Source organism: Mobula hypostoma, chromosome 7 (genome assembly GCF_963921235.1).
Source record: "Mobula hypostoma chromosome 7, sMobHyp1.1, whole genome shotgun sequence".
Classification (NCBI taxonomy): Eukaryota; Metazoa; Chordata; class Chondrichthyes; order Myliobatiformes; family Myliobatidae; genus Mobula; species Mobula hypostoma.
The window spans coordinates 45383361-45397266 of NC_086103.1; the positions used below are offsets into that span (position 1 = coordinate 45383361).

Consider the following 13906-nt stretch of genomic DNA (forward strand, 5'->3'; position numbering starts at 1 on the left):
TAATTATGGTATATATTCTACAGTACAAGCACAGATGCTTGGATCTGTGATAGGTAGGTGATTTGTCAGCGTGAACAGATGGTGGAAAAGGCTTTATGTAATTGTGCTTCAGTGCATTAAATTTTACCTACTATTTATCTAACAGTTGTGGATACACATTATTACGGTTAATTGTATTATTTATCTTTTTTTACAGAAAGTGAGAAAACCCAAGATCAAGGTTTTCAGTCCAGCACCAAAATATATTCAGATAGTTCCATGAGAGATCAAGGCTTTTTGAATGACAAAGGGATGCACAGCAGACAATTTGTATTGGAGAACTCAAATAAGCAGAATAAACCACAGACCGACGCTCAGATCTTTGGCGTTCGTCCTGATGTAAACATCTCTCCATCAACGAAAACACAGGCATTCAAAGTCAATCCTGAACTGTGAGTATGCAGATGTAAATCAATACAAAAGGCTCTATTATGATATAAAGTGCAACGATGAATATGCACAAGAGAATTGAAAAATATTTTTCTTAAACAAGTGAAGGTAATGACACTGGACAGCAAATTTTTTCACAAGTATTGCTTCCTCAGAAATATCCTGTGGTTATGATAGACCACAAGAAGCTGAACACAAATATAATTTCAGACTACTTCTATCAGGTAGGAATTTGGAGAAACAAGAAATTAACTTTTATTGAATATAATGCATTTTTAATTGCATAATGATGCTGACGCTTTGCAGTAGTTCAACTAGGCTAGAAGTGTTTTGTAGATGATTTTCATTTGTACTCAGTGTTTAAGGCTTCTCACTTACGTGTCCAACAATAATCAGCCAGCATTGATGGATTCCAGTTGCCCTGATACCGCTTCTCCATGACCGCAATGTCCTCGTGAAAACTTTAACAATGTTCATCACCGACAGCACCAAGATTTGCAGGAAAGAAGTCTAAATGGGAATGCAGAAAATGAATCTTCAGTGACATGTTGCACTTCATGGTTTTGTATGCTTGAAGCATGTAGTCAACCAGCTACAAACAGTTTGGTGCTCTGCAGTTGCCAAGAAAATCTTCAACAAAATTCTTGAATGCCTTCCATGTGATTTTCTCTGGTCCCACTAGAAGCCCTTTGAATTGCCTATCATTGATGACCTGTCAGATTTGTGGATCAACAAAAATGCCTTCCTTAATCTTGGCATCAGTTATTCTGGGAAACATCCGTCTCAAATATCGAAATCCTTTGTGGAAATTTTTGTGCCTGGTGACAGTAGATTCCATTCTTGCAATCTTGAACACAGTAATTCTGCTTTTGCCTTTGAGAAACCCAAGTCTCTGACTAGATCATTTAACTCAGATTGAGTTATCAGATGAGGCTCACTCGACATAAAATGATCAAAATCTATATCAGTATCAGTGTTGTTTTTTTACTCCTGGCTCGTGCATCATGGCATCTTCATCTGTCTCCTCTAGACTCCACGTCTCTGGTGGCTTTGGTACTGGAAGATTATTATCATGCGGCACAGGTCTCATGGCTGAAGGGAGATTGGGGTAATCAATGGATTTCTTGTTTTTAGCAGAGAAACCAGACACACTAGTCAGACAGAAGTAACAGTCTGTCACATGATCCTTCTGTTCTTGCCATATCAGCGGGACAGCGAACAGCATTGACTTCCGAGTCCCTGAGTCAAGCTCTAAGAACGACAGCGCAGGTTGCGCAACAAACGCGAGGAGCCCAGGCTTTGTCTTGGTCGCCAATTTTACACCCAAAGTAGAGCTGATAGGCTTTCTTAATAAGAGGAGTCATGCTCCATCTCTGAGATTTAAGCGTATACTCACCACAAGCATAACAGAAAATATCATGACTGCACCAACATTGGTGAGACATTTTGCTATTACAAATGTTTCTGAAGATACAATTTCTTTATTATAATGTGCGCACACAATATGCTATGCACTTAGAGCACGCGCATCAATGTGATCGCAAACTGATATACATGTAAACGCAATGCATGGAATGGTGTGTCTGTGATGCTTTTATAACTGTTCTAAGACTTGTCCTGCCATGCAGCATCTGCCCTGCCTAACCGTGCCCAGGGATGTCTGGACAAGACAGAAAACTTTTCAGCTTACATTGTGGGCAACATTTTAATTGACTTGAATTATGAACTGAAGTAACAAATATTGGTGATGACAAAAATTGGTGCATAATCATGAAATTTCATGGTGATTTTCATGGTCAGCAGCCCAAAATCTGTAAGATACACCAAAAAGTATTCAGGAAGCAAAATCTTTGTTGTCCAGTGTAATATACAGTATCTTCTCCTACCTAAGAAAGGAATTTAGGCAAAAGGACCAATAGTTGTTGAGTGATCATACAGTTATTAACTTTAAGAGCAAAATGAGGACAGAACAATTAGTTGAAACCATTAGAGATGCCAACTCGAGGCAGAAATGGTAGAACTATCAAATTATTAGTTTGAAATAGACTTTATACTTAGGACAGGATAGAGATCTTCAAGTCAGGAAATGCTTGAAAGGAACAAAATGTACTGGAAACACGGCATCATAAAGGAAAATATTTAGAAAGTATAAGGCGATTAGCTGTTTCAGGTTCTTATAGTTATAATTTCAATTACTGCTGAAAATGACAAAAAAGATTCACAATTTTTTTTCTGAAAGTTAGTTGGAATTAAACGAGTGAATATAGTGAGTGAAGATGAACAACAAATGTGGAGAATTTTTGTGAGAATAAACTTATAGAACATAGAACATAGAATAGTACAGCACAGTACAGGCCCTTCAGCCCACAATGTTGTGCCGACCCTTAAACCCTGCCTCCCATATAACCCCCCACCTTAAATTCCTCCATATACCTAGTAGTAGTCTAGTAGTCTCTTAAATTTCACTAGTGTATCTACCTCCACCACTGACTCAGGCAGTGTATTCCACGCACTAACCACTCTCTGAGTAAAAAACCTTCCCCTAATATCCCCCTTGAACTTTCCACCCCTTACCTTAAAGCTATGTCCCCTTGTACTGAGCAGTGGTGCCCTGGGGAAGAGGCACTGGCTATCCACTCTATCTATTCCTCTTAATATCTTGTACACCTCTATCATGTCTCCTCTCATCCTCCTTCTCTACAAAGAGTAAAGCCCTAGTTCCTTAATCTCCGATCATAATCCATACTCTCTAAACCAAACAGCATCCTGGTAAATCTCCTCTGTACCCTTTCCAATGCTTCCACATCCTTCCTATAGTGAGGCGACCAGAACTGGACACAGTACTCCAAGTGTGGCCTAACCAGAGTTTTATAGAGCTGCATCATTACCTTGCGACTCTTAAATTCTATCCCTCGACTTATGAAAGCAAACACCCCATAAGCTTTCTTAACTACCCTATCTACCTGTGAGGCAACTTTCAGGGATCTGTGGACATGTACCCCCAGATCCCTCTGCTCCTCCACACTACCAAGTATCCTGCCATTTACTTTGTACTCTGCCTTGGAGTTTGTCCTTCCAAAGTGTACCACCTCACACTTCTCCGGGTTGAACTCCATCTGCCACTTCTCAGCCCACTTCTGCATCCTATCAATGTCTCTCTGCAATCTTTGACAATTCTCTACACTATCCACAACACCACCAACCTTTGTGTCGTCTGCAAACTTGCCAACCCACCCTTCTACCCCCACATCCAGGTCGTTAATAAAAATCACAAAAAGTAGAGGTCCCAGAACCGATACTTGTGGGATACCACTAGTCACAACCCTTCAATCCAAATGTACTCCGTCCACCACGACCCTCTGCCTTCTGCAGGCAAGCCAATTCTGAATCCACCTGACTTTGAAGCAGGCTCTGATTCATTCTTAGCATTATTTACTAGTTCACTTAGACTAGAGCATCAAAAGCTCCTGAGATTTCAGTGGCAGAGGCATTTACCAAGATTGGAATACAAGTAATCTGCTGGAGCCATTCGATTTAATGGCCAATGACAGTCAAGGGAACAACTAACATTATAGATGTTACAAATATATTAAGGATGCAAGTTCTGAGGTTACACCTAGCACAGGCAAGGCTACTACTGGAGTAGAATTCTTGGTGTCAGCAAAAGTGTAAAATCATTAGATCGAACCCATTAGACTTTGGGTCAATTTCTGGGGTGTAAGTTATGAAATAAAACAGGATCATGAAATTTTACTCTCTGGATTGCAGAAGAATGAGGATTGTTAAGGTTTGCACTGATTTGCATCGTACAGATTTAGCAAATCATTGTATGTGTCAATCATTGAATTCTAGGAGCAGTATATGTAATTTTGTTAAGGCATTTAAAGAAAAATAAGAAATTAATACATTGTTGATATTTTTAAGTTATGGATTTATGAGATTTGTACCAAGGAAATTGCTTTGAAAGGAATGTGATAACTTCCTGCTAATGAAGGACTTTATAGTTATTAACTCCAGAAAAATATGAATGATAAACTGAACAGCATGCATTAATAGTCTTCTCTTACTTATTGCATCTCTGTATTAACAGTGAAGGCTAAACCCGCTGTCCAAGCTACCTCATACATTAGCATCTTTATGTAACTCCATTTTAAACTTTCCTATAAATAAGGGGATCTATTAAAATATCTGACAAAATGTCACATCAACATGTTAGGCACACAATCATTTGAGAGTTTTTACCTCCTCTGTACAAAGACAATCAATCAGAATACAAACTCAGCAACAACAATCATTCACTTTTAGATAGCTTCAATTACAAAGCAAAATATCCCAAGGAGCTTCACAGTGATTGACATCATCCCTATCATTTATGTCATTTTGGTTTGCACTGGGAATTACCTGGGTGAATTTCCTAAGCATCACAATTTCATCCAAAAATAACAATGAAGTTTCACTTCAGAAATAAAATGCAAAATACTAAAAAAAGAGCTGTACCCTGAATTTCTTCAAATGAATAGATTTAAAGATAATATTGGACATTATGGAGAAAAAGACCAATGACTTTACAGTAACATTATATGTTAGTTTTTATCTGTACAATTTTATCTATACAATTCAAGATGGTCGAGAAGACTGTTGTTTGTTGAATATTGTAACAATATAATGAATATCCTATTGAACACACTGAATGACCCCATGTAGAACCTGGTCATGTACAAACAGGCACTCAAATATGCAAGATCAAGTCCAGTCCAATTTTAAACAGGGCCTTGGCTAAAAGCAGTAGTTACCATTGACCTTTTCCAACTAGTGACATTTTCAGCTATGGTTTGAGCCAGAGATTTCCAAAGGCTAGAAATATTTATGGAACATTTGCTAAGTATCTCATTCACAAATCTGTCACATTGAGTATAAGAGTGGGAATACCATGTTATGGCTGTATAAGTTGTTGGTGATACCATACCTGGAATATTGTGAATTTCGGGTTGCCATACGTTTGGAAAGATGTGCTTAAACTGCAGAAAGTGCAGAAAAGATTCACTAGGATGTTCCTGGGATTGCAGGGTTTAAATGAGAAGCAGAGATTGGATTGGCTGGAGCTATTTTCCCTGGATGGAAAATGGTTTAGGGATAACCTTTTGGAGGTTTATAAAACCACATGGGGCATAGAAAAGCTGGATGATTACAGTCTTTTTCCCAGAATAGGGGAGTCTAAAACTAGAAGCAAATGAGACTAACTTCGGAAGATACTTTGTATTGGCCTGGACAAATTTGGATGAAGGGCCTCTTTTCTTGCTGCATAGCTATGACTCTGTAACAGGAAATGACAGGCTGGTGAGTTGCACATTGGTAGTGGGGAAATTGCTGGAGGAAATTCTAAGGGTAAAGTTCTACCAACATTTGGAGAGACAGCACCTGATTCAGGATAGTCAGCATGACTTTGTGTGTGGGAAGTCATGTCTGACAAATCTCTTGGAACTCTTCAAGGAGGTAATCAAGAGGGTAGATGTTGTCTATATAGACTTTAGCAAGGTCCCTTGGGGCGGGCTAGTCTGGAAGGTTATATAGTATGGGATGTAGGGGGAGATATTGGATTGGATTTATAATTGGATGTGTGGTAGGAAGCAGAGGATGATGGCTGAGGGTTTTTCTCAGACTGGATGTCTGTGTCTAATGGTGTGTCACAAGGTCCGATGCTGGGAACTTTGCTGTTTATAATCTAAATAAACAATTTGGATGTAAATGTACAAGGCATGGTCAGTAAGTTTGTAGCTGATACTAAAGTAGCTGGTGTTGTAAATAGTACAGAAGGTTCTGAAAAATTCAGGGACATAGTGATCATCTGGGTATATAAGCTGAGGATTGGCAAATGGCTTTCAATCCATATAATTATGAGCTATTTCATTTTGGCAGATCAAACCATGGCAGGAATTTATAAGGTGAAAGGGAGGGCTCTGGGAAGAGTTGTAGAACAGGAGAGCCTAGGAGTACAAGCTGAAAGTGGTGTTAAAAGTAGATAAGAGTAGCGAAGATGATGTATTCTTCTTTGTTTGATTTTCTGATTATTTATTCTCTCAATCTGCATCCTTATTACAATTTGTATTTCTCAATTGTTTTATTCATAAGGTCTCTCCCTCTCCCATCCTTTTGAATCTTTTCTTATTAATCCAAAGTTAAAAAGTTTTCATCTTAAATAAACACATAAAATCCTTGCGCGTCAGCCTTGACTCAGTGGAAGTGTTTTCACCTCTGAGTCATAAAATGGAGGTTTTAATCAATTCTCTGGAACATCATCTAGGCTGACACCTCAGTGCAGTGCTGAGGGAGCTAGGAATGCCTGAGAAGAACAGTGAGTTCTGCCTATTGTCCTAGTCAATATTTATCTCTTATCGTCACCAAACAACAATATAACTGGTCACTTTTATCAATTATTTGTTGGCCCTTGTCAAGTATACACTGGCTTTTGCTTTGCTCCACCTTACAACACTTTGAAGAGCTTTGGGACATAACTGAGGTTGTGAAAGACACTAACGTAAATGCAAACTTGGTCTTCCACTGTTTCACAGTAATTGTAGGATATGTAGGCCCACTCTATATCTCACAGCATCTAAGTCAAAATCTCTGAACCGTAGGATAAACTGATTTCAGATGTTAATGATACACTACGTGATAAAAATATTCTGTAGCATAGTTCATTCAACAGGACAGCACTTTGAGCTTCAAAAGTGCTCACATACATTAAAAATCAACATGTCTTGGATTTACAGAATGCCATTGGGTTCCAGATAGAAACATAAATGCATGTAGTCAATAAAGTCCTTGAAGAACCCATTTTCTGGAAGGGCTTATTAAAGTGTGTGACTATATGATGAATGACAAGTCACTTGATATGTATGATAGTTCTTAAAAGTTGAATACAATAATGACTTCTTTGACCGATATACAGGAAAAGTGTTGCCATCTCTGAAATAATTCTTCAAACAATGGTGCGGCTCTACTTCAGTACTCTATGGTCTTGAGCTACTAGCTGTCCTCTGTGCACAGAGTTCACTTGTATTACATCAGCTGGTGATAACACCTTTATCTTCATTAAAACAGTCTTAACTTAATTCCCCTGAGTGGTGCAAACCAACTTAGTAAATGTAAAATGGAGCAGGAAGCTTTGCCAACAAGCAGGCTGAGAGGAAGATCTATCTGATCTCTTTTGTTACCCACCCTTCTGCAGTTAACAAGGCATCCACAGCTGGCATAGTGATCTTATCAGCCACTTACCTGCCCTTTTCTCATGCAAGTCTTCTTCTGTAATTACATGGCTCATATCGTGTAGTACTTCTCTAAGGACTCCAACTATAAATTACAATATCCGCAGCCTCAATTCATGAATGCACTATGGCACAATGATAAACAAGCATAATACATTTTGCTTGTCATTGGCTTCCATCTTTCTCTGCCTCAAAATGTAGTCAATCTTCTTTAGTTCTGACAGACTGCAGAAAAATATATGCACCAGCAATACTATACAAAGCAATTCCTCCAAATCTCCTTCCTCGTTCTCTTTGAGGACAATCTTAATTTAATGGCGCCTCATCTCTGATTTCCAAAAACTATTTTCACTTTCATATTGGCCTTACTCCAAGAAAATGGAAGGTTTGAGTAGTATCATAATGATGGTGAATGAAAGGCTGTTGTAACTTCATTGATGTTTGGAATCGAGAAAAGGTTTTAAATAATGATATTTTAAACACTGCATCCAATGAAACTACAACTGAATCATATTTTAAAGAACAAAAAATAAAATAGGAAATTCTGTGACAGCAGCAGGAGTACTGACCAGGAATAACAGCTGCCTTGATGGATGATTACTTTGTGAACAAAATGACAATAGTATTAAAGGCAGGTTTCTCCAATGTTTGAATGCATTTGCTTAATTGTGTTCTCCTGATAATGACACCAAATTTTGGTCAAATGCAAGAGATTCCACGGATTCTGCAACCAAAACAATCATGCAAGAGACTCTTCTTCAAACAGTGAAATCTTCCAGCATCATGAAGCTAATACAGGATTTCAGGAATACACTGTCATGTTCTCAAGGCAACTTGGCTTGGACCCTTGGAGCCAGTGTATTTTCCATTTGTAGTAGTACCAACTAGACTTAAAATGTGGCATATTATCAACTCTCAACCTTCCTGTGATGTGGAACTACTCCTATCATCTACCATGGTTTTACGTAGGCACACCAAAGATGGGACAACACCCTTTGAATCCTTCTTCACAAAGGAGTAGAATTTCAGAACATTTCAGCTTTAATTTTGATTTTTTAGGGATAGATGTACAACAATGCCACAATTAATTGTGTTAAAGGTTCTGGGGGCTTTGTGTAGCAAATGGAAAGAGATGCAGTCAATCAACATTTTTTTTGGTTTTTCCTGGTGCCCTATTACCTGTCTGCTGCATTCAACCTGTACCACGACCAGCTCTGAAATGTGAAGCAGAAACTCCATTGGCAAGACAAAAGATTATTGATGCTCTTGGAGAAGAATGAACACAACGGCTCCAGGCAAACATTCAAGCTGTCCTACCATAATGCTTTAATAGTCAATATTTTAAGAAATTTGCCTATGCGGTAAAACTGGAATGAGCTATTTTGGAATGAACTAAATTTCCAATTTATTGCCTTCCTATTCAGACAGTCAATTAGCAATCTGCCCTTACATTCCATTACTGCTGTAAACTCTTGTACAAGTTCAATAGTGTCCAGTTGGTCCAGTTGGCAAGCTGCAACAGTGTTCATCCAGTGTTAATTCTGCTTTCATTGTAATGGTAAGGGAACTTCTATTCTAAATCAACTCACTGCTAGGAAAATGTAATTCAATATGAATATTTTCTAAGCAACAGGCAAAATATGAGAATAGTTTTAAAAATAATTTTTTACTATGAAGATCGGTGGTAATCATACAATTATGAACAGGACACTAGCAATTTATTATATTTGCATAAGTAGTGTTTTAGAATTTCAGAATCTTCTCAATGTTTTATAAATGATCAGGATGGACTATATGGAAAAAAGCTTACTGAGAATATTCCAATTTGCATGGTGTCACCTTACTATTTATAACCCTAGCCTTCTCCTGGCATACAATTTACATTCATGTAGTTTATTGTCACAAGTGAGATCACTGCTAATATAACTGCAATGCTGGGATGACCGAAGAGAGCACTTTCCACCCCCTCCCCCATCTAATTCTTTGTTCTCTTTATTGCCTTATGCAACTAACTAAAAATGAGTTTGATTATTTAGTGCAGGTACAATCACCAGTACTGGAGGCAAGTATTCTACAAGGATAGTTCCTGCTCCAATACATAACAACGTAACAGGTAATCCCCTTAAAGAGATGTTTAATCAAGAACCCAATTACATATACAGGAAGAGGGGAAATGTTCACCAGTATTGCTTGTAAAGTAAAAAGAAAAGTTAGCCAATGTCTCAGCTCACATTCCAATCTAAACAATTAAACACTTGTTAAGAAATTCTACTTCACAAAGGCTTTTGCTGCTTGAGTGGATGAACTTTATCTATGATGAATTGCTAAACACCCATACTTAGAAAGCATTTAGTCCAGGTGGTCTGAGTATGTAACAGTGTAAAAGATGGCCAACCTTGAGGTGGGTCAATAATGTTAGTTGGCATACAATGCCAATGATGTCACTTGGGCAAATGCTCACAACACTTGAGGCTTGAGGTCTTTCCTAAATTGTTTATTGATTGCAGTGCCTGGAGCTTCCTTAAAAATGGTTCATTCTTTATGTCTTTTTCCATATCAATCGTCCCTATCCTGCCTTTTTCTGCCAATGTCGAGTGACCTCTGTTCAGCCTCTCATCTCTTCTCTGGTCTCCTCAGCCTCTCACAGTGAGCTGCTCAATCAACCCATGCTCCATCCCCATTCCTCTACACCCCTCTCCTATCCTCTCTCTACAGCCAACCCAATACATCTGTTCTCTACACAAACCATTTTCCCCACGACAATCCCCTCTCTAACATATCCTTACTGCCCTCCTAAGATCCTCCCTCTACTGTACAGTCCCCAGGCAGTGACATCTTGTGCTCCTTTACGTTTGTGTCTCACATGCCTACCACTGATCATTCAGCACCTTTCTCCCTATCCCAATGAAATTCCCCTAACCTACACTGGAAATCATATGGTTCAAGTTACTAGATTCTGACGGTCACAATTCAGGTGGAGTGGTGAGGGGTTGGTGCAGGAAGGAGAGCAGAGAAGAGGTATAGGGTTGCTAGTTTCTTAGAAGGGGTGGGATGGCAAGAGCAATAGCGGGTTACATAATTTTTGTATAGTTCCATAAGGGAACACTTGCAGACAAGCCCATTAACCACCCAAACCATTGGCCAAACAAAATTCATTTTAACAGCTCATTTTCCCATGTCTGCTGTACCTACAGATTTTATTGTTTTCTAGGTCCTCCGCCCATCAATGACCCAATTACAATTATATTGAGCAGTGTAACTTAGTGAGGGTGTCTGTGACACTCAGGGAAAAATACCACAGAGCAAGTGTGTAATTCCTTCATTTTAGCTCCTCAGGCTCCCTATTTCCAAACGTAGGACTTAAAATTTCACACAAAAGCTTAACACAACCAAATCAAATTCCTGTGCTTTGCCCAAGAATTATTCTTTTCTGAGATTACATCATGTTTATCCAACAAATCCATTGAAAATCTGAAATAGCTAAATATTTTAGGTGAACAGATCACAAATTAGTCTTTCCAGAATCACTCACTATAAAGAAAAAACAAAATCAGGTGTTAGCAGCAGCTATCGATAATTCTGAAATGTGCATGAACTTGTTCTTCACGGTTAACTCAGTTTTCAATTGTGCAACACTTTTTTGGAATTTTATGAACACATCTCTTGCCCAGTATATTTACCTTTTTGCTATATATGAATAGAGTCACAAAGCAATAGAAAACTACAGCACAGGAATAGGCCATTCAGCCCATCTAGTCAGTGTTGAGCTATTTAAACTGCCTAGTCGCATTGATCTGCACCTGGACCATAGCCCTCCATGCCACTCCCATCCACGTACCTATCCAAACTTCTCTTAAACGTTGAAATCAAAATTGCATCAACCACTTGCACTGGCAGCTTGTTCCACTCTTACCACTTCTAAATGAAGAAGTTACCCCTCATGTTCCCCTTAAACATTCACCTTTCACCCTTAACCCATGACCTCTAGTTTTAGTCTCACTCAACCTCAGTGGAAAAAGCCTACATGCATTTACCCCTCATAATTTTGTATACATCTATCCAATCTCCCCTCAATCTTCTACGTTCTAGAGAATAAAGAGATCTTATTCAATCGTTCCTTGTAACTCAGGTATTCCCAGATCCCTTTGTTCTACTACACTCCTCAGTGCCCAAACACTCACGGTGTAATATCTACCCTAGTTGGTTCTCCCAAGGGGCAACACCTCACACTTGTCTGCATTAAATTCCATCTGCCATTTTTCAGCCTATTTTCCAACTGGTGCAAGATTTGATAGTCTTTCTCGCTGTCCACTACACTCCCAATCTTGGTGTCACCTGCAAATTTGCTGATTCAGTTAATCACATTATAATCCAAATCGTTCATATAGATAACAAATGACAATGGACCCAGCGCTGATCCCTGTGGTACTCTACTAGTCATAGGCCTCCACTCAGAGAGGCAACCAGCTACTTCCACTCTCTGGCTTCTCTCACAAAGCCAATGTCTAATCCAATTTACTACCTCATCTTGATGGCTGAACGACTGAATCTACTTGACCAACCTCCCATGCAGGACCTTATCAAGTACCTTGCTAAAGTTCATGTAGACAACATCCACTGCCTTGCCTTCATCAACTTTCCTGGTAACTTCCTTGAAAAACTCCATAAGATTGGCTAGACATGACCTACCTCACAAAAACCCATGCTGACGATCCCTAATCAGTCCATGTCTATCCAAATACTCATATATCCAGTCCTTAGAATACCTTCCAATAATTTTCCCTTAGAATATCTTCCAATAACTTTCCCACTACTGATGTCAGGCTCAATGGCCTATAATTTCCTGGTTTATATTTAGAGACTTTCTTTAAGAGTAGATCAACATCAGAATCACTAGCATGTGTCATGAAATTGTTAACTTAGCAGCACCGGTTCAATGCAATACATAAAATAGAAAAAAAAAGATAAGTAAATATACATATACAGTATATGTATATTGAATAGATTAAAATCGTGCAAAAATCAGAAAAAATATATATTAAAGAAGTGAGGTAGTGTTCAAGGGTTCAATGTCCAATGTCCATTTAGGAATCAGATGACAGAAGAAGCTGTTCCTGAATCACTGAGTGTGTGCCTTCAGGCTTCTGCCTCCTACCTATTAGTAACAGTGAGAAAAGGGCATGCCCTGGGTGCTAGAGGTCTTTAATAATGGACGCTGCCTTTCTGAGACACTGCTCCTTGAAGATGTCCTGGGTACTTTGTAGGCTAGTACCCAAGATGGAGCCAACTAAATTTACAACCCTCTGCAGCTTCTTTCGGTCCAGTGCAGTAGCACCCCCATACCAAACAGTGATGCAGCCTGTCAGAATGCTCTCCACGGTACATCTATAGAAGTTTTTGAGTGTATTTGTTGACATACCAAATCTCTTCAAACTCCTAATGAAGTATATTCGCTGTCTTGCCTTCCTTATAACTGTATTGATATGTTGGGACCAGGTTAGGTCCTCAGAGATCTTGACACCCAGGAACTTGAAACTGCTCACTCTCTACACTTCTCTATGAGGATTGGTATGTGGTCCTTCGTCTTACCCTTCCTGAAGTCCACAATCAGCTCTTTCATATTACTGACATTGAGTGCCAGGTTGTTGCTACAGCACCACTCCACCAATAGGAGATCAAGTGCACACTCTCTCACTGGGACTTCTATGCACTGATTAAGGAAACTTTTCTGAACACATTAGACAGTATGGTGTCCCAGTCAATGTGTGGAAAGTTGAAATCACCAACTATCACAACCTTCTGTTTCTGCAACAGTCTGCGAACTCTCTATGAATTGTTCCTCTAAGTCTGGGGTTGTCATTCCTTTCCACATTGGGTGGCAACCTCAATATTTCTTTAGCATTTTGACTGTTTTTTTTGATGAGGCCAAGAGGCTAGCTTGACGTTCAATGCAGCATAGATGGAAAGTGCCTAAAGAGCTGGCCGGATTCAAACTCTGATGCTGATGCCACTACACCACTGGCAGGCTATGGACTGTTGGGTGATCTATAATATAGCCCCATTAATGTGGTTGTACCCTTCTTATTCCTCGGTTCCACCCATAAAGCCTCACTGGACAAGTTCTCTAGTTTGTCCTGATTGAGCACTGCCATGACATTTTCCCTGACTAGTAACACCATCCCTTCCCCTTTAATCTCTCCTGCTCTGTTACA

The 13906-nt window shown here is 39.2% G+C and overlaps 1 protein-coding gene across 5 annotated transcripts in view; it reads left to right on the top strand.

Moving 5' to 3' along the window:
• The window catches only part of myot (myotilin), a 158017-nt gene that overhangs the window by 61888 nt on the left and 82223 nt on the right, over positions 1–13906 (top strand). For all 5 annotated transcript variants that reach the window (XM_063053363.1, XM_063053360.1, XM_063053359.1 and 2 more), the window contains one exon: positions 197–431. In XM_063053363.1, the coding sequence (XP_062909433.1) occupies positions 197–431 (235 nt within the window). The remainder of the gene's footprint in view (positions 1–196; positions 432–13906) is intronic.